We start from the raw sequence: 26609 nt of genomic DNA, 5'->3' as shown, positions 1-26609 counted from the left end.
TTTTGCTCCGATCTGGCGCCATTGCTCACGTGCCTTTTTACTGTATTCCCTGAATTGGGCACCCTGACGAAGTCCATGCTAGAGACCTCCATCTCGGTAATGCCCAAGCCCGGTAAGGACCCAACCTAGTGCGGGCCGTACAGACCCATTTCGCTGCTGAACATTGACGCGAAACTCTTCACAAGCTCTTTGGCACACTCTCTTAATCCCCTTATGCTTGGTCTTATTGATCCAGATCAATCTGGCTTCATTCACTCTCGCCAATGTGGAGACAATACCAAACGCATCTGCCATCTTGTAGATAAAGCACACCGGTCACGTAAAGAGGTGCAATTGCTCTGTTGATTCAGAAAAAGCATTCGACCGGGTTCACTGGCCCTATCTTTTCGAGACCTTGAAGCTGTTTGGCATTTGCGAGCGGTTAGGGAAGTGGGTTTGGTGTATTTGCAGCGCTCCCCGAGCTGTGGGTAGTGTCAACAGAGTCCGGTCCCGATACTTTCCTATCCATTGTGGCACCTGCCAGGACACCCGCTCTCCCCGCTCCTTTTTGCCCTCTACATGGAGCCATTGGCACAGAGGCTGCGAGATAACCCGACTGCCACTGGGATCCCGTACGACCCCGGACACCATTTGGTCAGGTTATATGCTGACAATGTTATTCTCTTGTCACAGAGCCCTTGACTTCGCTCCTGGCTATCACAGCGGAGCTCCAGATATTTGGCTACAATTTCGGGCTTTCGCGTCAATATGCAGAAGTCCCAGATCTTGAAACGTACGGCTACCCAGGAGATTGAACACGTTCTGAAAGCGCAGTTCGCTTTCAAATAGGTGACCGAGGACCCTCCCTATCTGGGCCTCTTCCTACACTAACGCTACCTAAGACTGTGGCTGCAAATTACGCATCTCTAGTCGCACAGATTTGCAAAAATCTATCGGCATAGCACCGGTTACCTTTGTCATAGCTTGGTCGGATTGCAATGATTAAGATGCCCATCCTCCTTCGCATCCTTTATATTTTTCAAACACTGCAGCTGACCCCTCCTGTCACTGCATTTCTCAAAATCAATATTCACATATGGAGTGGCAAGAAAACTAGGCTTCAGAAACTCTGAAACACCTATTGTATTGGGCAAAACAGGATAGAGGGCTGGAGGTGCCCTTTCTGTCACCCTATTACCAAGCCGCCCAGCTCGCTACCTCTTCGAGTGGAATAGACCCCTCTCTGGGTCTTTATGGACCAGGTGGTGGCTGGCACTCAAATATGGAAGGAGAGGTGCCTTCCTCGCCAGCACAGGGTTTGGGGACTCTACTCGTCACCCGTGAAAGTATGGGACATAGTGGCAGTCAAAGCTGGCCTAACCAATTTTCCTTCACCCATGACACCTCTCTTTGCTAATCCAAACTTTCCTCCAGGAATAGAGCAGGGCAGTTTTCGCAGTTGGGTCGAAGGGGGTTGTAAATGCTTCGGCTGCTTAGTTCATCTGGATGGTCTCATTTCGTTTGACCGGCTCAAACTTGGCTACTCCCTGGTGGAGGCGGACCGGTTCTCGTTTTTACAATTCCCGCCACTGGGTATCAGGTCCCGACACTCGCCCGGGGGCTGGTCGCCCTATGACTTCATTTAAAGAATTGTTGTTTCTTAAGCAGATGATAAGCGGCTGGTCTCTTGAGATTTATTCCCATTAAGGCAGGACAGGGCCCCGAGTGCAGACTCTGGTCAGAGGCGGTGGGAGGCCGAGATGGGTAGGTTCTTCTCGGACAAAGAGTGGGAGGACATATTTTATAGAGTCCATCATACAGCACACAAATGTAAAACACTGTAACAGCATATAAAATAGCATTCTATTGGTATTACACTCTAAGTCACATCCAGAAGTGGAATATGGACCATTCAGGAGACTGCTGGAGAGGTTGCTGGAGTGCCCGAACCTTACTTCACCTCCTATGGCACTGTCCAACACTCACTAGATACTGGGAGCGAATCCTGGATGACATTGACCTTGCTTTCAAAACTTCCCAGAATACTCTATCCTGGGGCTCCCGATCACATTAATGTTTCTCCTGCGTTCTCTACGGGGGAGGCAGATGGCCCTGGCACTGAGCGCAGCTCTCCGGGTAATACTCTCACTCTGGGGCACTGACAAAACACTGGACCATACTGCTTGATTGCATCAACTGTGGTTCCTTTTGGCAATAGAGAAGTTATCCTTGGCGGTCACTCCTGGGGGTTCCTCCTACTCGGAATTGTGGGCTCTTTTTAATTCTATTGTTTCTTGGGAATTTAGGTAATTGCCCTGCCCATCCCATCCTATCTCTGCATCTTACGACTGATTCCCGAGACTCCCTCCTCTAAGCGCTGAAGGACGCTGTTTGAGGTAGCATAGCCCGGCCCCTGGTTGCAGACTATTTGACCATCGCTTGTATCCCCCTTCAGTAGCAGTTTGGACGGAGGGGGGGGGGGCGGGTAACATGTTATAAACTTTACCCCAAAAATAGTGCAAGTGTAAGAGTATATATTTCATTAGCACAGCTGTGACACATCAGTAATTTCTACTCAAGCACAGCAAATTATGCAAGTCGTGCCTGAGTCCCATGACTGTCAGCACCCAGAGATGTCACAAAATAAAGCTACTTGCCCACTGGATTATGCTGTGGGATCCATGCTCCTACCGCCGTACATTGGCTGTGTATGACTTAGAAAGTAGTACCTCAACAGGGCTTATATGTCCTCGGGACTGGAATTAAAAGGCATTAGTTTGTTGTACTCAATTACTTGTTCATTGTAGTATGTTGTAGGTACCATTTCTCGTCCTAATCTAATGGCTGTCCTCCATTTAGCTAACATGATAAGCAGTGAAGACAGTCTTGTTCACGGATGGAAAAATTCCGTTACTTATCCCAACCCCGCCATGATTGGGTTGATTGATAGCACAGTGTCAGTTCTGTGCAGTATAATCTTGCCCACCTCCTTTTAGTACTCCTGTAACACCGGGAACTGCCATTCTTAGGTCAGGATGCCTGCCTTCGTCACCCTTCATCTATCACAGTGCAATGTTTCCTGTAGGCCTGTTCCGTGAAGTTTTTTTGGTATACCGTATATCCTGTGCAGGAATTTAAAGGGTATGAGTCGAAGTTTATAGTTGGAAGACATCTTGCCTCTCTCAGCGCAGCAGTACTCCCGTTGTGCAACTGTGAGTGTACTTTGTAACTCCTCTTTCCATTTCAACCTTGATTTCAGCAGACATATCAGGCCTTACTTTAAATTGCCTTGTGTATGTGAGACACTCATTTTTTTAAAAGAGGGATTCACTAAAAGACATGTTCCAGCGGTTTGAAGGTGGGCGATGGAGCAAGGAAATCTGCGTTGTGACATTTTTAGTCCTCCCTGATTTTGTTTTAAAAAAAAATGTCTAATGTATTGTAGTTATGGTTTAGAATGATCTCCGCTGATATAAATGATCCGTCCTGGCATAGATCTCCCGTGCAGTGAAGGTGAAGTGAGCTGCTTGCTCATATATCGGGGGAAAACATGGGAAGAATGCCACATGCATGCTCGGAGCATGCATTAACTTCAGCCCAGTTCAGGACTTAAACCTGTGCCATGGCCATTCTGGCCATTATGTGCAGTCTGTCTCATTCATTGGACATTTGTTGTGGGGCACTTTTTATTTTACTGCTACGTGAGGCAGGCACATTGTAGGTAATTGTCAGAAATGTACATATTGCGCATGGGCACTTAAATAATGCAAATTGAGATCGGGTGCTCCTGGTCCATCCTGTTTATAGAAGAGGGTTACTGTCTCCCAGCTCAGTCTGGGTTGTTTCTCAGCCAAGGGAGAGAGACTGGAGCGTAGTGTAGAGAAAAGCCACAGTTAGTGGAATAGGTATATTAATGAGTAAGTCTAAGTACTTTGGCAGAGTCACCATCTGCGCCAGCACTATTCACCCGGCAAGCGACAGTGGTAGTTTTAACCACTTGTCAGTTTTTTGTTCAGCTTTGGATAGGGCTGTGCCGTAGTTCTTGCGACGATCATCTGTTGTGCATCTACTAACACCAATGCACAGATGAGTGTTGTGCCCTTCTACTGCAGCAAGTATCCCATCTTGCCTTGACAGGTATTATCTGTGACTGGCATTCCAGTAGATTTAGCCCAGCTGATGCTAATTCCAGATATACTGGCAACTTTTAGGAATTCCCAATTTAGTGGCCTAAATTGATAGTCAGATTTTTTATATATAGTGTGAAGTTATCTGCATACAGTGAGATTATTAATCTGCTGGATGTGAAGTTGATTCGTTTTTTCACGTTGTGCTATCAAAATGGCAGCCATTGGATCCATCGCCAGGACGAAAAGGAATAGAGGGATGAGCAGCCCTGTCTCCTGCCTCTGGTAAAGTGCAGTGGTATTGATAGCATTCAGTTTTGGCTGAACCTAGCCTCTGACTGCCTGTAGAGCAGTCACACCCAGTGCACAAATCCCCTTATTAAGTGTGCGATGTGAACCTACTGGGTCAAACCCAATTGATCCGGCGGGATTAAGCTGGGGGGGGAGCTAGAATTCTATTGGCCACAAGTCTGTTATTGTGCGTGTTTATTGAGGAGAGTGGCCTGTATGAGTCTGTTATATCTGGGGGTTTACCAGGTTTGAGGTGTGTAATCATTGTGGCTTCATGAAGATATTAAGACAGGCTACTGCTGTGGTATACCTTCTCATACACTTCTAATAACCTGAGTGCTAGTAGATCTGTCTGTTTTTTGTAGAATTGCATTGGTAACCCATCCAGGCCAAGGTTCTTATCATTGGATTGGCTGTTTTTGTACTTTCTTCCGCTGTGGTGGGCCTGTCTAGGTATTGGATGTGCTCTGTTTCCAGCCATGCTAACAATATGATAAGTATTGATTGAGCACAGTTGTCTCCTGGCTAGTTTTAAATGTGTATAGAATCGGTGTAGAATTTGTAAAATTCTGCTGTCTGAAAGAGACTTCTAATCGCAGATTCCGCACCATAGAATATTCCCCAGGCTTCAAACTGGATATGAAAAATATTGCGCAGTACCTCTGCGTGTCAGTAGGTGATGTCGGTTAGCTCTGTGTCAGAGTTGTGTGCATCAGAAGTGACGTTGTGATGCCCACTGAAGCACCACCCTGACTTGCAGACATTCGTTCCTTTCTTTCTCCACCAACAATGTGGATCTGGAGAGCTACCGAAGGCATTCTTGACCACTTTTTGTCAACCCTTTTTCTGAACAGTGTGCTAGGGTCATGTTCCCTACCAAGCCGACCAGACTTATGCTTTGCTGTTAATGACACAGACAGTTGTCTGTGTCTGTCTGATCCTCACTTGGCCCGTCTCTGATGCCTGGGTCAGGCCACGACCGTAAGGCCTTCACCATGTGCAAGGTAAAGCTCCCCAAGGTGATCCGCGAGTGGGTGATGAAGCTCCTAACGGCGCAGCAGAAGAATGCTCAGCTTCATTCCCAGTCCTGTTTCTGAGGTTGGTCTCGAGACCCGTCTTGGTACCATTATAGTTGATGATCGTTTTTCACTCTCCAAGTCTTTCCAAACGTGCTTTTAGGCCTCACTCCATGCTACCCCGAGTTCCCCATAGCCAGAGTGACCCCTGCCATGCATGCTATCTTTGGGACGCTGACTGGCGCGCCCTCTGGTCCCACACAGTGGATAGGCACCCTCCTGGGTTACCGCCAGTGGGTTCGCCCTGAAGCCAGCCAGACCCAGGTACCTTCAACCAGCCTGACCCCAGTTCTCCCAACACTGTCCCCGATGCCGCAGGCGCTGCTGGACGACGAACCTATCCGTTTTTCTGATGCTGAGATGGTGTCACCCCTCATACCATTCAACTTGGGCGAGGTCCAGGCCATGTGTTGACATTGTCTCACGTGGACAAGCCCTTCATTCCTGAAAGGGGGGATGAAGAGGAGGGGTATGGGCCATTTGCAGAGGACCCTGCTCAGTATGAGAACTGGTATGAGGAGCTGGATGACGCCAGTAACCTTCATTCCTCCACAGACTGGCAAGCATTCCTTCAGAGGTTGACACATCCTTTGCCACTGTGATGCATAGGGCAGTGGAGGTCCTTGACCTTCAAGTGCTAGCTGTCAACACCAATGTCTTGACGGAGCTGCTTCACCTGTGAGTGAGCTTTGCTGAGCCTTTGTTTTCCTTTAATGAGGCCTTCACCTACGTTCTTCGTGGGGTCTGGGCTTAACTTTGCACAGGGGCTCCTGTGCATTGACGATTGCCTGTCTCCATAGTCCTGCCACTTTGGTAAGAAAATGTTCACTTCCACCAGCTTGTGGTCAGCGAACACTGCATGTCTCTTGGGACGATATTCTCATGCTCTGTGGCACTCACTTGCACAGCTGCTGCACATGCTTCCTGAAGAAGGCCGTGCCATTCTGAACCAAGCACTGGCCGGGCACAGCTAGATTTGCCATTAGGTGTAGACTAGACACCACAGATTCCCTGGGCAGGGCCATGTCCTTTACAGTGGCACTTCATTGCCACACCTGATTGTGGTCCACTGGGTTTTCAGGGGATTACCCTTGATGGCTCCCATCAATGTGACAACAAACCTGAAATGGTGCTCAAGCAGCGTCACTACTAGATCCGTCTGTCTCTCTCTGGCTTCCCAACTACAGCAGCTGTACCTTTGTCACTTCCAAGGTTGAAGCAGGGACTCCTATGGGCGTCCACATACCAGCCTTACTGCCCAGCAGGCTTCCCAGCCATTTCGTGGCTGTGTTCCCTGATACAGCACGCTGCCCAGTCCAACCCACCTCCGACTGCCGTAGCCTCCAAACCACTTTAGTTAGCCCTCCACTCAGGACAGCCATCCCTTTGGCGGCAGGACGAGGCACTATATGCACTAACTGCCTCACTTTCGACCAGTGGGTGCTCCGAATTGTGCAGAGGGGTTGCGCCCTTCCATTTGTGGAAACCCCTCCACCCTGGCCACCATCCCCAGAATGACTGATGGATGACCATATCTCCTTGCTCCAGCAAGACGTGCAGGCTCGGTTGGCCAAAGGAGCAATTGAGAGGGTGCTAGCCCCAGAGGCAGGACATGGTTGTTCCTTCCACTACATTCTAGTGTTGAAAAATGACAGAGGCCTTCGCCCCATATTGGATCTGCGCCTTCTCAATGCCTTTCTGAAAAAAGAGAAATTCATACTGTTCATCTTGGTTCAGGTGCTGTCTGCCTGAGAGACTGTATGGTATGTGCTGGGCTTGCAGGACGTGTATTTCTACATTCCAGTCCTGCAGGCCCACAGCCATTACTTACGATTCACGGTAGGACATGAGCATTTCCAGTTCCCTGTGCTCACCTATGGCTTATCCAGTGCCTCTCGGGTGTTCAAAAAACGGATGGTGGGGGTTGCAGTGCATCTGCGAAGCTCAGGGATCACAGTCTTCCCCTACCCTGACGACTGGCTGATAAAGGTGCTCCAGGCACTAGTCACCCACCTTCAGACTGCGACGAATTTTCTGCACTCATTGGGGTTCACAATCAACATGTCAGTCACGCCAGACTCTGCCTTTTATCAGAGCTATTCTGGACACAGTGCAATTCTGCGCCTAACCTCTGGAGTGGAGAGTCCAGCACATTTGGGCAATGTTCCAGATGTTTCAGCTTCAGTCCTGGATTTCGGTGAGACTAATTGTGAGACTACTGGGTCTAATGCCCTCTTACATTCTGCTAGTGCAGCATGCTCGATGGGATACTCAGGCTTTGCAGAGGGATCTAAAGTCTCAGAGTTCTGAAAAGATCATGAGTGGCCAGGCCCAAGTCACCGTAGTGGCACTGGATTGGGCCAGGAGATTGTGTCATTCAGAACTTCTGGGCATGAGCATCTGTTCTCTAATCAAGGTGCCACTAAAGGATGATTTTCTGTCGCAGCAGCAGGGTAGCACACTACACCTGGCCCTGTACAATTTACATCTCCATGCGTGGAGGTTGAGCGGTGGCAGTTGGCCATCTCCCCCCCCCCTCCCCCCCCCCCCCCCTTCAACCTTTATTCATTTGTTGATGTCATCCTGTTTTTACAACACCCGCAATAAAATATAGACTGGTTATTAGAGATATACGATTTGGGGGATACTCTGGCCTCCAAAATAATTAGGGCCAATCCGAAGTACTCCTATTGACAGAATGCACATCTCCTTGGTGCTGGGCTTTCCCTCTGCGCTGGATGACAGATGGAGTAAAATACCTGGGAGTTCATGTCCCAAAAGATATGACGGAGCTGGTTAGGTGAAATTTCAGGGTGGCACTTGACTTGCTCAAAGCCTGGGTGGAGAGATGGATACAATTGCCCATATCGTTGCTAGGGCAAATCTTCATAATCCAAATGTTTGTTTTGTCAAAGATTTTATATTTGTTCGTCAATGCCCCAGTGGTCCTACCTAAAGTATTCTTTCACCAACTACAGCAAGTACTTACTATACTGATCTGGGTTGGCAAACAGCCACGTATTTGCTGGGCGGTTATGACACAACCCTTGTAAAGGGGCGGGCTGGCTCTCCCTGAACCCTACCTTTGTTATCTGGTGGCACAGGCTCACTACCCACAACATTGGTATCACAATGCCGCAAGGCTCACGCATGGAAAAGTAAAAAAAATAACCGGATAGACCAAATATGTTAGCCATGTTAGTGGGCTCGTAAACCCCATTGTAGACAGATGAGGTGGACACACATACACATCAGCGGGGAGGATGGGGTGGACATTATTGCCACCCACGGTCCATGCATGGTTGATCATCGCAAGCCATCTGTGCTTGGATAAAGTGTACTCTCCGCTCTTGCCTGGTTACAGCAACCCACTTTTGGTGCCACTACCTGAGCAATCTTCTGGCCTGTTAAAACAACTGGCTGTATGAGTACTGGGTGATCTTTTCCCGGATGGGGAGTTTCTAACACTTCAAGCATTCCTTAGACTGGGGGCAGACCAATCCTCTGGCTGCCCTACTGTACCATAAATTGCGAAACGCTTCTAGGGCCGCATTTTCCTCATTTCCAGAGGCCCCTACAGAGCTGAAAGTGCTTACTAAACCAATACAAAGGGCTTTCATGACTAAAGCAATTTCGTATATTCATCAGGAGGTGGCAGGTGCCACTGCACCAATGACCTACATGGCTAAAAGAGAATGGGAAAATGATTTAGGGAGACCGGTTCCTGATCAGACCTGGCAATATTGTCATTCTCAAGTGAAGAAAGTTCCCTTCACATAACGGTTCAAATTATTTCACTTCAAATTCCTACACTGTCTATATTATACGCCTGAATGTATCGCCTTGTTTACACCTGGGAGGGGAAAAGCAAATGTGCAAAATGTAAAGCAGTCAACACTGCCTTTTTTGCACATAGTCCGGGACTGTCCTGCATTAACCCTCTACTTGGGAAAGGCGTACATGGTGGAGATCCCTCTGGACCCCACACCTGAACTTGCTTTTCTGGTGCTGACAAAAGACCTTCCCAAATCAACATAACGCTTTGCATCAATGACATTGCTGCTAGCTAAGCAGCAATTAGCGGTGCACTGAATGTTTCCCGTGATGCCCACGGCGGTAGCATGACTAAAGGTTATGGCCTACAGTTGTGTGGCCATAGAGGAATACAGCGATCGTATGTAGGCTAGAAAAAACTGCGTATGAGCCCAAAACCCAGAGTGTAAACAAGTGATGCTAACGAGCCCAACAATAGAAAGGAAAGAAACTTAGGGAGATTTGGCGTCCACCCCAATCGCACCTGGAGCAACCATTGGGAAAGAAATTGTTTGGCGTTGGTGGCCAGTCTTTTGACTTTCTCAATGGTGGTTGTATTTTGTATCACTTTATTGTGGAGGTGGCTTCCATGCCCTTGCCTATATATAGCTTTATTTTAAAATGGTGAAAAGCAAAAATATGTTTTCAGTCTCATATGGGTTCCAGAGTAGTGTGCTACTCACCAAAAAAAGCACTTCAACACCCATCAGGGATAGCAGGGGCTATATAAATTCAAACCTTTTTCCCCTTCTCTATCCCTCCACTATCCTTCTCATTCCAAATAACCGATTAACATATCCACCAATCAAATTACTTTCATATTTTGACTATACTTATTCACCAGGAATCCTTTCTGGGTTCTTAAGTAGCGTGCTACATGCCAAAAAAGCACTTAACACCTCATTAAAGGTAGCAAGCGCTATATAAATGCAAACCTTTTTTCCCGCTTCTATCCCTCCACTATCCTTCTCAATCCAAATAACTGACTAACATATCCACCACTCAAATTACTTTAATATTTTCACTATACTAATTCACCACAAAACCTTTATGGGTTCTGGAGTAGCGTGCTACTCGCCTAAAAAGCGCTTTGACGCCTCGACTGGGTTAGTAAGCACTATACAGATGCAATTACAATACAATACAATTCAAGGTGCCCTAATACAAGACCTAAGGGTTTTTGGGAACCCTATGGGATATACTTGAGGGCAAGTGACTCTAATACACTACTAAGTCATAGCTCTGTCCCTGGAGAAAATGCAGTCTCAGAAATGCAAACCCAAGGGGGGTCATCTACCCGCAAATATTGCAGTCGATTGAGATGATGTTGCATATTTTGCAGTTCTTTCAGTGATACTTGCTGATCCTAAAGACTGGACTTTATGCATGGACCGTTAATTATCAACCATGTACTTGCTGTAGTGATGTCTACTGTGAGTGAGATGACCTAATGTTATGTCTTCTTTTTGTTGTTTAAGAATACTGATAGAAAAGGGCTATTTCTCTGCTTTTTAAAAAGTTTTTTTTGTGGTTGCTGGATCGGCCTTTTCTTTTTAAATCACCTGTTGTGATAACATTTTTGTGACCTTTATTTGTGCCAAAACCCTTTGTGATGCAACAGAAGGACCTGAAGTAAGTTTTCACTTTCTTGATGTGTACCCCATTTGAGCCGCTGCACAGTTGTTCATTAAGACTTCTGATGTTTAAGACAATCTTTCTCATCACCATAACATCGGCTAGGTATGAGAGCAAACTGGATTTCTCTTTCCGGCAACCCACCTTATACAACATTCTTCCCAGATACTTTGGTGTTGAGGAACCAAACTTCATTTTCCCCCAAAAGTGGCCACTCCATTTCATGTTCGGTAGGCTATCCCCTTTATGGCAGTCCTTGTTCCACGTCATCCCTCTAAGGAGGAAGAGACTCCATCTTTCGGCCCCTAGAGGGCACCCAGCTTTTATACAGATGACTCTTTGTACGGTTCCCTGGAGCAAAGAAGGGCAAAGCAGTGCAAAAACAGACCATCTCCGATGGATTATTCTCTGCATCAAGATGTGCTACGCACTGGTGAATAAGCAACCTCCATAAGGCTTACAGGCCCATTCCACCAGAACTACAGCTACTACTACTGCGCTAGCACGCATAATATCTGTCCTGGACATTTGCAGCGGTACACATGTTGACGAGGCACTACTGCCTCAACAGTTAGGTCTGTTGGGACGGGTATTTTGCCCGCTCAGTCCTGCAGGACTTTTTGGTCTTAGCCAGTTTACATACCCACCATCTGAGAAGATGCTGCTATGGTATGTGTTCACAAAGTGAGGAATCTGCGCTTAGAAATATCCATCAGGAGAACAAGTTACTTATCTTTGGTAACAGTTTTTCTGGTGGATACTCTATTTAACCGCAGATTACTCACTGACACGTCTGCCGACCCGTCCTATGGAACTGGACTCAGTCCATCTAAAAAGGTCCCAATTTAGAGAGCTACACACTGGTCATGCCAGTCTGCTGAAGGGCTCTGTCTAAGAAAGCAATTGTTGTCAGTGTCCGTGCTTAGATGGCGCTTATATGCGGCTCCGCGTGTCATTCCGGAAGTGGAACAATGCCAGCACACAGCCATACAACAATGCCTACCTGCATGCATGAGGACTGTTCTAAAGTTTACGGATCCTGTCTCTGATGCTTGGGGTAATATTCACAAGGTGCTAAATATGCAGTTAGATAATGTATCTACCAGAAAGATTGTTAGCGAAGGTAAGTAACGTGTTCTTTTGCTGGAGAAGCTGAAGGTCTGCTTGAAGTGCCTAGAAACCAGTCTGCAGAGAGAAAGAAGAAGCGTGCTTGGCACCACTGGAGGTGAGAATGTGCAATAGAATAAGCCCAGTGTGTTGCCAGCATGAGACGCATCCAGAGAACGAAAACTATCACCAAGAGAGAAGCCAGGAGTGACCCTTGCTGTAAAGAGGTTCCACGTTCTCTGTAAGCAGTTCTTATGGGAATGAGCTACATTAAGAGATTTCCAGAACAAGTATATCTTCTCACCTGGCTCAAGTGATAGGTGCTGTTGCTGCTTCTGCAACCGGCTGTGAAGGCTGCTGCTGCCGAAGAGGAGTGCTGCCATGCAGGCTTGCCCTGCCAACTTCATCCTGCAGTCTGTGTTGCAGTGCTATGCTGTCGCCTGGCCCCTGCAGAAGTGGGGCCCAAACTGCACCCACCATATCTCGAGGACAGCAGTTAAAGTCAACTGGTTAACATGAGGCTTACCCTGCTTCTGAGACCAGAGACTAACCTGCACAGACATGACTGTTGATTTGAGACTTTTAGCAAGTAAACACAAGGAGTAAAAGACATTGAATTAAGTTGTCCAATTGACCAGTGAGGGTATTGTCACTATGTGCACCTGTACCTGATTGATGCCTATGCCCATTGTGTGTTGGTGACTGTAAACATAGGATCTCTACCCTGGCAGGGAAAGCGAGTCAAAGTAAGGTGTAATGCCTCACTGCTATATGCAACTTAGGTTACAGCCCTATATTGCCTTCCTCTTGATCTGTGTTATTTTGCTGTTAGATGAAAGTATTTGTTTTTTCTTCATAAAATAATTGCTCTTGGCTGAGAAGTATGTTATTGTATCTGGTGGTTGATTGCTCAGTTTTGAGCTCTTTCCCCCACACTGTCTCCCTGAAAAGTCAACCTGTGTCTGCTCACTCCTGATACCTTAAGACTCAAATTCAGAAAGGGTTGTACTTGGTTCAGTTTGTAAAGCCATAGCAAGATGGAACCCAGGACACCATTAGTCATTTGCTTCAGCACGTTGGGGCCCTGTTGCCTAGTGCACCCCATCCCCCTGCTCCCATCCCATGCATGGGGTCTAACATTGGGTATGTTGGAACTGTCAAACTGGGTTCAGCACACAATATGCTGGATTCGAACAGGATCCAAGTGAGATACCACTTTGGCTTTCTCTGCCTTTCAAAATGATTTGTTATGGGACTTTTAGCATGATGAAGCTTACCATTGCAAGCCGGCCACGTTCTGTATATGTAGCCTTTTCAGGTCTTTATCAGATATAAAGAAGAAGATGGATAACTTTAGCTTAATTGATTATCTAGTGTCCGTATTATCTGGGATAGATGGCCAAGGGTGTTCAGAGTTCAATTTGTTTTTGAAAACCTTATTAAGACTTCTATAATTGCATCTTCCTCATCATTCGGTATTGAGGCCCATAGTTGTCCATTTTCTAGCATGGAGGTGTTGAATAAGATTAAGTTCAAAGGATCATATAGTGGTTTGTCTTTGCCATATTAGATGATCATGCCAGGTGTACTCAGTAATAAGTCTAAATCTGTATCACTGTGCAAATCTAAATCATCCTCTGCTGAGAGGGCTAATTTAGGATGTAAGCCACTAACATTTCTGCTACTCGATGGCCTAATTACTCCAGAAAACAAAATTGAAGTATTCTGTGTGCCCTGGTTTGCCACTCACAGATTTAGGCAGTCAACACACGGTACCAAATGACTACATATGCAGTTCTTTGGCTATTACATACATTGAGGTAGACACAACTTTTTATGTAGACTTGTCCATTGAATTATCTATGAATGGATGGAGGTTGTGTTTAAATTAGTCTTGTTCGTCCTTGTCTTGGAAAATGTTCCTCTTTACTATTGCCCATTAACAGTTTTGTATGTGAAATATAGTTTTATGTTTTTACTGTCCCTTGTTTGGAAGCAACGTAAGAACTACAGTTAAGGCTTGCTGAAAATGAGCCACAAAGCATTGAGGAGAAATGAGGGAATGGTTCATTCCTCCAATTGGCAACTGCGATCAGAATATGGCACCTCATAGGAATAAACCCCATCTGAATATTGAGTAGCGCAGGATCTGGCGACCCTCTTTCATCCTTGATAGCTGACACCCATTGTCAATGCTTGTCAATGGGATTAAGATAGGGCTGTGTGCCTAAGGTTATCATGAGACACCACCCATGAAGTGGACAGTTGAAACATGGATTGCATTACCAGGTCGGAGAAACTGTAATGTATAAATGATTGAGCACAGTAAATTTAAGATGAAATGTAGGTAACCAGTTAAGGGAGCACAGACATAAGAGACAGTATAATATTAGAAGTGACACTTTATTGTGAGCAGCAAGAAAAAAGACTTCCTGGAACGAGTCGGCCATTTTATAAATTATGCTGTCTACGGACTGGAATTTTTATTTATTATTAGTACTTTCTGCAGTTTCCGGGAAATGTTGGTTTATATTGCCATGGCTGCTATTAAAATTCAAAACACACAAGATGATGGACGGAATGTTGCACGTTGGCAAAACATTCACCCCCAGTCCCAGATCTGGGTTAAATCCATCGTTATTTTCCTCACCACACCACCCCAGTTCAGACATGGCCATATGCAAATCAGTCTTGACCCTGTGCCTCATGGGAACAGTCCAGCCCGAACTGCCAAGCCATGTCTTCCCTGGACCGGAATCAAGCATCCTAGACCGGTTTCGGGGTTTCACCCCTCTTCAGCCAGGATAGCTTGACTCCAGTGGCGTAGTGAGCACGGGACCCACGTCTGGGTATACCCTTCCCACTATTGATGGACGGAATGCAGAACAAATCCAAACATTCACCCCCAGTCACAGATCTGGGTTTAATCCATCGTTATTTTGCTCACCAGTTCTTTTTGCATTTGTCACCCTGAGTGGGACGGGTATGCTCAGACGTGAGTCCCGTGCTCTCCATGCCACTGGAATCAAGCTATCCTGGCTGAAGAGGGGTGAAACCCCGAAACCGGTCCTAGGATGCTTGTTTCCGGTCCAGGGAGGACTGTTCCCATGAGGCACAGGGTCAAGACTGATTTGCATATGGCTAGGTCTAAACTGGGGTGGCATGGTGAGCAAAAGAATGATGGATTTAACCCAGATCTCTTGACTGGGGGTGAATATTTTGATTTGTTCTGCATTCCGTCCATCAATAGTTCTTTTTGCATTTGTCACCCCGAGTGGGACGGGTATGCTCAGACGTGAGTCCCGTGCTCTCCGTGCCACTGGAATCAAGCTATCCTGGCTGAAGAGGGGTGAAACCCCGAAACCGGTCCTAGGGTGCTGGTTTCCGGTCCAGGGAGGACCTGGCTTGGCAGTTCGGGCTGGACTGTTCCCATGAGGCACAGGGTCAAGACTGATTTGCATATGGCCAGGTCTAAACTGGGGTGGCATGGTGAGCAAAAGAATGATGGATTTAACCCAGATCTCTTGACTGGGGGGGTGAATGTTTTGATTTGTTCTGCATTCCGTCCATCAATAGTTCTTTTTGCTATTAAAATTCAGCAAGTTTATGAAGCTTAACAAAAGCCTACAGTCTTGCCATAAGATTAATTTTTCAGAGGTTCTCCTCTAGATCTTCACATTCTGAGGTGGTGGTTCTTATAAACCTGACTTAGTGTGCGTCTTTAACAACTAAAGTTTCTTCATCTTTTTACTGCATTTAACCTCCCGCTGAAAGTACCTTGGGTGCTATTTAATTTCAACAAAGCAATTTTGGTATTGTTTTAATTTTTAATCTGAAAGCTAAAGCTGTCTCAAAAAGAGCCCCTTTGATTTGGATTTCATAGTACATTTGTTTTTGCTGCAAAAAGCATCTTTTTGAAACTTTGAAAGAAAAGTTATGTTGAAATCTGTCCACAATTTGTGAAACACTTACCGGGACAAATAATGTCCAAACGGAACCCTTAAGTCATATTCTTTAAGCTATATCTATCTTTTAATTTGGCTCATTCGTCTTCCTCCGAACAATTGGTTGCCGCTTTGTGATCTATTTTGTCATTGTCATAAAAAACGTCATTTTATGTAAAAATTGTTCTCCAGCGCAGTATCCTTAACTTGTTGTACTTTGTGCTTAAGCGCTAACGTGTTGCCTTTCAGACTCTTTGAAATGACATGTACTTGTATGTGAAAGATTTGGTATCTGGAAAGTTCTTCTGTGCTAAAAAGAGAACCACCCCTATAGACTGTCAAGGAGAATTAGAACATAGCTGTTGCTCCTTGTTACTGGGGTAAGTGTGGGGATACAACTTTGAAACGTTCTCTGAGATTCTGTTCAGATGTAAACATTAGAGAGGGGTGGAGGGATGGTGAATTGGAAATTACTAATGCCATCAAGCTATGTGATGTGGAACTGTTTTACTATTGCTTGGAATTACTATTAATGTCATGGACAACCAAACCTAAGCTGATGTCACAATTGAGCAGTTCGCAAAAGTTAAAGCTTATAACTTGAGCAAGTAGCATAGTATGACTCTTATTTATTTTCCACAGGGATCAGCGATCTGTAGTTCAGAGAATGGGTGCGTCTGGCATGACAAGCCAGGAACACACCTTATTTGCTTTCCGTCAGAAAATGATGCAGATGTTCAAAGGAGGATTGCCTAAATAAGGTGTGTTGATCGTTAATCTTTTTCTGAATGCCTGACAGATCAGGACATAAAACTCAGTTATTGTTATGTGTATTATATTGAAAATTCAGGTTTGTAGATTTGTCCTTTATCTAGGATCAAAAATAATGAATGATGTTATAAGATTGAAAGGAAACAATAGAGCCGACTGTGCAAGATGCCCTCTTTTTGTGGAGTCAACCTTTAGACTGCAATGCTTATATGCTTACAGGCAGGACTGCTTAGTCCAGAGCTGGATACTCATGAGCTACAGGTAGCTCTCTAGATACCTGCAAGTAGCTCTCCTTTGTGAAGCCCATCATACTTAAATTAAAATTTTTTGCTTGGATGAATTAATATATGCATTTCAGAATTGAGGGCAAGCATTTGAGATGAAAATGTATGTATTTTCAAATCTCTTAAGCTAATGTTTGGAGAAAAATGACAGAATTTCCAAAATAGATTTAAAACTGATATTTGAGTCATAATACCATGTGGTGTTAGGGGGGCTTATTACTGATGTCACCTTGGAGCCATGGGCATTACAGCTATGGCTGTTAAGTATTACTCATGTAGAGGTATTCCTATTGGCATTACGTTAATGCTGGCAACCCTTCCTATTGTAATGAGGTGCTCATGGTTAGTAATTTTGCATGTGGTGGCCACTAATGTAATCTTGACTGATGTGGTTGCTATTACAACATTAATATGTGTAGCTCTGAATGCTTCTCATTGATCAAAAGTAGTTCTTATTATATAAAAGATTGGTGACCCCGGTCCAGTGGACCTATGAGACTGAAGCATGGAATAATGCAGCAGCTTAAAAAAAAGAGTGTAGACGATTTGTATAGCAGGAGCTTTGAGGTGGCTTTATACTTACGTTTTTCTTTTGCGCCAACATCAGGGCCGGCAAATTTTCTGGGGGATGCTGCAGGGAACTTCCTGACTTAATGTTATTCAAATAGCAGCTCATCCATCCCATTTGGTCTCAATCGGGTCCTGATAAGAACTTTGCAATCAGCCATAACATGCCTCAGCATATTTGTTAGTACCCCATCAACCCTTTGCCCTCCTCCCATCTTCCTCGCACCTTCTGCCTTGACCAGTAAGCTTTTTTTCTTGGGCTACTTTCTTGGGTCACTTTGATTTGACACAATTTATCACTGTGTTGTCCTGTCTTCTTCCAAGCTCACCCTCCATTCTTCTTCTTTAACACAAAAAAGAATCCCCAATACTCACAACCACCACCCTACGTCTTCCATCTCTTCTACCTGTTCCTCCTGACTCCCCTGTAGAGGCAACTTGGACAACTAGTTGGCTTTCTTGTTTTTTGTGCCTATGACATGTTCGAGACGAAAATCATGTTGCAATACTTGTGTCTCTGGGTGATCCAACTAGTTTGTGGACTTAGCCATATGCACATTCTTAACACCTAAAATATAGATCAAAGGCTTGTGGTGTGTCCTCTATGTAACATAGCATAACATTTATTTTTATTGGCAAAGCACGCGTTCACCCTTTGGGGAATCTACGCATTGGAATGTTTGTTAATCACCTCATTGGTACTCATTTGATCAACTTTGGAAGGATAAAAAGCTGAGTGGACTTGCATGATTTTGAACCAATGACTATGGAGTCAAACACAGATTTGTGGAGCTGTGTGAATCTTGAATCCCGTAAGTCTTGAATTCGTGCACATTTTCTGTTACAGAATATACTTTTTTACTGTAGCCACTAAGTACGTGACATACTTGCCAGATTCCTCTCTTCATGCCCTTCCTTCTGTGTTAACACTGTCTCTTTACCATATCCACTGACATCAACTGTGATGCAGAAGTAAATTTGGATTGAAACATGTTGGTAGTGGTGCATTCAACAACAAACTCCTCAGTTGATTGAAAGCATGTTTCTGAATGTCTTCCCAGATGCACTTCTTATATATCTTAAGAAGTCCAGTAAGTGGCGCTTCCCTTATGGAAAAAGCTGGAACAAACTTTGTCTAAAATTGGTATTTTCATAAAAATGCTGTCAATTGTCCTCTGTTTTCAGGAGCTGGAGTCTCTGCTATAGCTTCCAGCCACCCAGGCCTGGATATTATCCTATTTACAGTCATGATATGTTAAAAATATTGAACATGTTCTTTACAAACCTCACACTTATCCTTGCACAGTCTTAGCCCTCTGTCTTCCACAGTGCTCAGTATATTCTTCAATTGCTTGTGGTAGTATTCCCAGTTTCCCCTAAGTTCAGCAGATATCCTGAAAGGCCAAAATTCCTTCAAACCCCTTAAATATATTCTACATCAGATGCTGAAAAACTGCAGCAGCTGATGTCAGTCCAAAATGCATTCTTTTGAATTGTAAAATGCCATCGGGGGTAGCTAGCACCGTATGAAGATATGAGTTCTGTCCACAAACCTCTTAATGATAAGCTGATTTAAGTTTAAGCCTTGAAAAACATATACTTCCAATCAAACCCATTAACTCTGCATTTTTTGCCAGTGGATGGCATCTACCCAAACCGCACGGTTATGGGCAGAAGAACAAAGTGTAGAACTGTTAATGGATTACCTGATTGCAAAGATCTTCTACGCCATATGCATGTCTTTCTTCACATTTGAAACTGCACACAGAGGTCCAGAGGCCCCAAACAAGAATGATCACTACATTTTTCAACTACCATGTTAGGGGTTCATTTACCATGAAATGGGTGCAATTCTATGAATTGAAGAAACTAAGGCCCTCTAGCGATAGAAAGTGCATGAGTATTATTGTTTCCGGACTTTATGCTGTCAATAAAAGAAAGGAGATGTGATTGCGGTAAAAACAGAGTTGCGTAAATGAGACATTAAATACATGAAGCTTTTTCCAGTCATGGTGGGAATCCTTGCAAAAATTAAAGGCCCGGCTCTTTTACACTAGACCATGCATGGGAATGGCTGGAGAGTTAGAAAGTCTGACCTTATGGTCATTGGATTGGGCAGCAGGAGTGATCATGTGGTCCAGGAAGAGTAGCGGATGGGGAGTGAGTCATCAAGAGACATGGCAGAGGGGCATGGAGGAAGAAGTTACGCCCACAGAAAGGTCCCAATCTGGGAGAGGAGAATTTAGAGATGAAGGAATTGTTCCGGATAGACACAGGTATGGCAAAGGGGAGTTCTAGGGTGACAGACTGATACAGGGGGAAAAATGGATGTTATTGCAGATTGAGAGCTGATTGAGGATCGTACAGCAGAGAAGCTATCCAGATTGCAAATGAATGCTAACCAGATAAGCACCAGGGCCCAATAGTATGCTAATTAGGGTTTCTAATGGGAGGGAGTGGCCAAGTGTCTAAGATGGCAGACGCACTTTAACTTCGCTCCGCTGTCTGCCTTTATTATCCTGCTAATTCTCTCAAGCAGAGGCAGCATCCACGCGCAGGAGTCAAGTGACTTCCCTTTGCGGGCCATAGGCTCTTTTGGTCTTGATCAGCTGTGGTGGGGGAGTGTGCAGAGCAAGGCGGAGAGGATCCAGGGCGCCGCGGTGAGTCAGCGCGGGGCCCAGTGAAGCAGTGTCCCAGGAGAATAACATGCCTCTCATCAGAGGACGTGGTGACCTGCACTTGCCCAGCTGAGAAGTCCCTGAGTGTCGGTCCGGGACTGCGGAACAGACGGCTTCTCGCGGCTCTGAGGGGACCCTGCCAGGCACAGTAGAAGCATGGAGATGAGGAGGGTGGGGAGGAAGAGCACTAGGAAGGACTCGGGGGGGGGGGGGGGGGGGGGATTGTGTCAGGCCCATGTCTACAGGAGCGCGAGTGCCTGTGGGAGAACCGCTCAGTTCTCCCTCCACCCCCGGTTGGTCAACATAGGCGCCAAGAGAGCCTACAAGCCTAAATTGCTGTGTCCACACGCCCCGCAGGGTCGCACAGCGAGTATCGCTTGGGCTGCACAAGACGCACTCACCCCCCCCCCCGCAGAGACTGGATTCACTCTTATAATGCTGTCAGGGACCTGAACCATCATGACAGTAACACCCACCGGACACGCAAGTAGAAAAGACACTGTGAATAGCGCCTTCCTTCATTAAGCCAGGAACGTTCATGAGGGGGAAGGCTGAAAGCGGGGGAGAACGCACGGTGGAGGAAGAGACTGGGGGAACCGACCCACTGGCGATAGTGAAGGCTATAGCCTGGACTCGGCTCCACACTAGGCCCGCTCTCCCCCTTTCCTCTCCACAGGGAGCAGCAGATCTATAGCGGTCCTAGATCAAAACTCATGAAGTACACTGACCTACCTTGCCTAATGCGTTTCCCCTAAATTCTTCGCAGGGGCCAGCACTAGGAGGCCTGAGCACAAACATTGCAAGAGGCCACCTCTCTCTATTGGTGTCTGTGGTACCTGAACACACAAACACTGTTTTGCCCTCCCATGACCAGTGATGCAGGGGCGCAAGTCGAGACTCCATGTCGCTCGTACACCTGAGGTGCGCCCCTCCAGGACAAGGACTCCAGACTAGGCAGACATATGCCTTCTGCCCAACAGCTAGCAATGGGTCGACTGTGGTTCACTGCTCCACAGGCACCCACTCGCTCAGACTCGGAGGGCAGGCAGCACGAGATATAGAGCTTCAGCATCAGTCGCTGTCAGCAAAGATGGATACGGTCCTGGGTGCAGTAGAGAAGCTTGGCGCAATGATAGAACATACTCGCTCCTCCTCAGAAGCGAAGATAGATAAAGTGGCCACAGAATGCACGTTGCTGCATGCAGATCACAGGAAGTTAGCAGACAAGGTGCAGGCCCACGAGACGGTGATCACGGAACTTCGTCCTGCCACTAGCTCACAACTGCAATGCTCAATCTCAACACCAAGATCCAGGCCTTGGACGAGAGGCTGGAGGATGATGAAGGCCGGCCATGGCGCAAAAACGTGCGGGTGGTTGGACTGCCGGAAGATGTTGACTTATGCGGAAAGGTGGATATGGGGCCTTTTATCCGAAGATGCGCCCTCTCAGTTCGTCGTGGTGTGCACACTGAGTACCGTCTCGTAGGCCTCCCCCTGGAACAAGGCCCAGGCTGTTTCTGATCTGGCTGTTAAATTTTAGAGACAGGGATGCTATCCTCAAGGGGACTCAGAAATGTCCGGACATAACAGTGTGCAACGCCCGCGTCATGTTATTTCCAGATTACACCGTTCAAGTCCAAAGACGCAGAAGCTCCTTCCAGTCGGTGAAGAAACGTCTCCAGAAGCTGAGTTTGCGCTATTCCCTCCTGTTCCCAACCCGACTTCTTGTGGTGGCTCAGGGATCCACACACTTCTTCGAATCTCCTGTGGAGGTTTGGAGATGGCTGGAGAAATTGGGGCTGCCATCAGAGCATCCGGAACCTGGGGCCAAATCATGGACACGACGAGATAGAAGCCATCAGAAATTAAACAAACATAAAGCTACAATACAGTCGGCCGCACAGATGATGCTCCTCAATCTGGAACAAATAATCACAGAGCGCCGGAGGGCCCTACAGATCGCAGCGGCCATAGGTGACCTGCCCCGCAGTTCAGACCCAGATACTGAATCCTTTTAATCCATGAATGAATAAGAGCAGTCCTACTCGTGTCCAGAGCAGCTAGACTCACCGCGCCTCCCCGAGGTGACGCCGTAGACTTCCGATGACCTTATTTAGTACATACAGATCTAGACCGCACCCTTCTACCATTCTGCCTTTCACAGGAACCGCAAGACAGAGAGAGAATCACATTCAAAACTTCCCTCCATGAGGTTGCGAAATAGCAAGGAGGCGCCATGCATCACCTTGGGACTACTACTCTACACCGCCACGCTACATCATCACAGACACATAAAGAACCTACTGAGGCCTGCTGTCCTCTGCAAGGGACTGTACTAGGGCCAAATCACAAGGGCACAGAAAGACCGCCAACACTGCACGTACCAACCCCACTTTTGAACTGACGTTGTTTGAACCAGAATGCGTCTACGACAATGTTGGGGAGGACCCTTGTTGGGGTTTTATTCTGATAATGTTCTTCAGGTTTTACTGTGTACTCCCTTTCAAGTCTTCTCACGCACATCACACCAAAGCACGCACCTCCTGGAGCTGGCACATTTAGGCAATCATATCACTCATAGGTTAACAGGTCATCTCCAGGCGGGACACCGCTCTCAGACATATTACAACTACACATGATGCAAACTAATGTTATTACATGGAATGTGAGAGGCATCCACACTCCAACCAGGCGTTACTCTATATATTCGTATTTGCAGTGAAGGGCCACTAACATAGCGCTACTACAAGAGAGACACATTACACAACTTGAGGCCTCTAGACTCCGTAGACGCTGGCAAGGGCCAGTGTTCAGCACCAATGTCTCCACTCAAGGAAGAGGATCGCTAATATAGGTTAGGGCCGGAAACCCTTTAGTAGCAGAGGAGGCAAAGACAGACCCGAACGGCAGATTAGTCCTCGTGAAAGGCTGACTAAATGGACAGTCTATCCTTATAGGATCCATATATGCCCCAAATGTAGAGCAGCCTGCCTTCCTATGTCATCTCACATGGACACTTGCGCCCTGGGCTGATAACCCGTGACTGCTGGGAGGGAACTTCAACCCAGTGCTTGACACTTTTTAGGACCTCTCCTTTCCCCCATTGACACACACGTCGGCCTCCTCAAGTGTGCTGGCCCTGCGCGACTTGCACATTGGTCTCTGGCAGATAATCGGCACGCTCAAAACCCAGACGCCCGCGTATATTCTTTCAACTCCCATGTACACGGCCTACATGTGCGACTGGACCAGATTGTAGGTTCCCCCTCGCTACTGCCACTTATTAAGTATATTGACTACCTAGGTCGAACACATTCCGACCACAATCCCCAACTGTTGCAGCTAAGCTGGGAGGCCGGCCTGCCTGTAGTCCCTACTTGACGTCTCCAACCGACAGTGCTGGAGGTCCCCACATTTCGCGCCTCACTAGAAACAGCTGCAACACAATACTTTGAGGGCAACACTGGCTCTACACACAGCATTTCTTTAGAGTGAGAAGCATTTAAAGTGGTCATCAGGGGGCACAACATGGGGCTGGGCTAGAATAGGTGCAAGCAGCTCACCTCGGAAATAGGGATAATAGAAGAGGAACTTTTACCCTGCGAATTCCAAATGGCATTAGGCGCGAAAGACTCGCAGCAACCGCGCAAGAAACAAAGCGAGCACATTGGCCTATTAGAACTGCTGCGATGCCTCAATTACAGAGCACATTCGGCAGCCACACATGCGCTAACAGACAGGCCTGGTAGGCTGGTGGCTTGGCTTTTGCGCCAGGATCAGCCTAGACACCCCATACATGCTGTACGCCCTGAAGACAGCCCCACAGTGTACACCCAACACAAAATTCATACATACAGAGATGACCATGCACTACACACCCCTTTACAAGGCCGCCACACCATTAGACCGAGACCGAGCAAGAGCATTTTTATCCGCAATACACCTACCCACTATCACGCCAGAATAAAGTGAGACGCTATGTGCACCGATTGAACAGGAGGAGATCAGAGAGGTCATAGCAGCACTAGCAACAGGAAAAACTCCTGGCCCAGATGGGCTCCTGTCTGTGTTCTACTAGGCGTACACAACAACTCTGGTACCGCACCTCAAGGCAATCTATGCCTCTGCAATAAAAGAAGCCACCCTCCCACAAACACTGAACAAAGCGAGACTGGTCTCGCTACCCAAGCTAGATAGAAACTCTATAGAGTTGCGCTCATATAGACCTTTAGCTCTGCTAAACACCGATTATAAAATTCCGGCGAAACTGTTGGCGGACCGGCTGGTGCCGCTTGTTCAATGACTAGTGCAGGAGGACCAGAAAGGATTCATCCCAACAAGAAGCACCTCTTTGAACCTCTCATGGTTCTTAAGGGTCGCTTACTACGCACCGGACCAATGGCCCTGTGCGGGATGCTTGATTTTAGACCTAGAGAAGGCATTCAACACCCTAGAGTGGGACTTCCTCTTTGCGGTGCTGCCACTATATGGGCTCGGGGAGATGTTCATTAGGATGGTCCGGCTCCTATATGAAGATTCAGTTGTGAAGGTGTAGACAGGCCCAAATATATCTGCTCCGGTCAAAGTACAAAGGGGCACCACTATCTTGAGGACTGGCTGTTTAAGACTGGCCCTCCCCAGACTGTTGTCTCCCCCTTCAGACTACGGCAGACCTCTTGCATTCGCTGGGATGCACTATCAATTTGTCGAAATCACACCTGACTCCCTCTCAGACGCTCCCTTTCATCGTAGCTGTTTTGGACACTGTGCAGTTTCGGGCTTATCCTTATGAACAGAAAGTCCAGGATATTGTTTTAACCTCTATCCTGGATTTTAGTGAGACTGACTCTGAAGCTGCTGGGCCACATGACCTCCTGCATCCTGCTTGTGGCACATACCTGTCAGCATATGCGGGCTCTGAAGTTTCAGTGGAACCTCTTGGAAATGGTCCAGATCTCAGAGGGAACCGCGAAGGACCTGCATTGGTGGCTTACGTACCCCAATTGGGTCAGAGGCATACCCCTTTCATTTGCCCAACCATATCGAACAGTTGTGACAGATGCGTCTTTCCTGGGATAGGGGGGGTGGAGATCAGAGGACTCTGGTGGAATTGGGACTTCATATGAACCAGTTGGAGCACCGAGCGATCCAGTTGACATTTGAAGCCTTTCTATCCTCCATCCAGGGAAGCGAAGTTCAGGTGTTCATGGACAACACAACCACCATGTGGTACTGCAACAAGCAGGGCGAGTGGGGTTGTGGACTCTTTGTCAAGGTCTCTTTCAGCACTGGGGAGAGTCTTTGTTAGTTCTGTTTGCCACCGACGAGAACAAGCAGCTCTCACACGGATACTCTTTTCGTCTCGAATGAAGCTCAGGCCTCCTGTACATCTTTCTGCCCATACCACTTCTGCCCAGAGTTCTCAAGTAGATCAGCAACGGCCAAGCATAAGTTATCCTTGTGCTGCCCGATTGGGCACAGCGAGTCTGATATCCTAAACTGTTGAGCGTGGCCATCGGTTCTCCGATCAGGCTGCCCCTTCTGGAGAATCTTCTGTCACAGCAGCTGTGGAGGGTTCTCAACTCGAAGCAATCAATGCTCTGCCCTCTTGCGTGAATATTGAGCAGCAACTGGTGACAGCTTTCAACCTTCTGCCCAAAGTCTATAACATCTTGGCAGCCCAGCATCCTTCTACCAAGACGGTTTGCACCTGCCATTGGTCGAAATTTGCGGCATGGTGTTCTGAAAGACACATTGATCCCCTTCCTTTCCCCCTTTTCTCAGGTTCTCCTGTTTGTTCTTTTCCTTGCCCAGCAGAGCTCTGCTATGGACACTATTAAGGGATATCTTTCTGGAATCGCTGCTTTTCTTTGGTTGCCTGACCAACCTTCCCTTTTCCAATTTCCTATTGTACGCAGTTTTTTGAAAGGTTGTCAAAATATGTTTCTTCACACTCCTTTCGTATATGCCTCAGTGGGAACTCAATCTCGTCCTCACTCTCATTATATACGCTCTCTTTGAGCCTCTGCACAATTGTCCACTCATGCTCTGTGCCATCAAGACGGCCTTTCTTGTGGCTGTAGCGTCTGACCGAAGGGTCAGTGAGCTTAAAGCCTTGTCATCCAAGCCTCCTTATATTAACATCTACCTAGACAGACTGGTACTTCGTACGAGAGCTTCCTTCCTTCTGAAAATTATCGCTTTGTTTCACATAGGCCAAACAATCACTCTGCCTACTTTTTGCTGTCTGCCTCATCCCTCCATGGAAGAGGAGCGACTTTACCGTTTGGACCCAAAAAGAGCATTGTCATTATACCTTGAGCGACAAAAGGTTGGG

At 46.7% G+C, this 26609-nt stretch overlaps 1 protein-coding gene across 2 annotated transcripts in view; it reads left to right on the top strand.

The window, feature by feature from the left end:
* Positions 1-26609, top strand: part of LOC146865885 (uncharacterized) — a 455435-nt gene that overhangs the window by 400195 nt on the left and 28631 nt on the right. For both annotated transcript variants that reach the window (XM_085632802.1, XM_085632795.1), the window contains exon 10: positions 16615-16733. In XM_085632802.1, coding sequence (XP_085488928.1) covers positions 16615-16732 — 118 coding nt within the window. In that variant the 3' untranslated portion in view covers position 16733. The remainder of the gene's footprint in view (positions 1-16614; positions 16734-26609) is intronic.

Source organism: Triturus cristatus, chromosome 2_1 (assembly GCF_964204655.1).
Source record: "Triturus cristatus chromosome 2_1, aTriCri1.1, whole genome shotgun sequence".
Classification (NCBI taxonomy): Eukaryota; Metazoa; Chordata; class Amphibia; order Caudata; family Salamandridae; genus Triturus; species Triturus cristatus.
The sequence above is the reverse complement of the archived record's forward strand: the minus strand, read 5'-3'. Positions and strand labels throughout refer to the sequence as shown.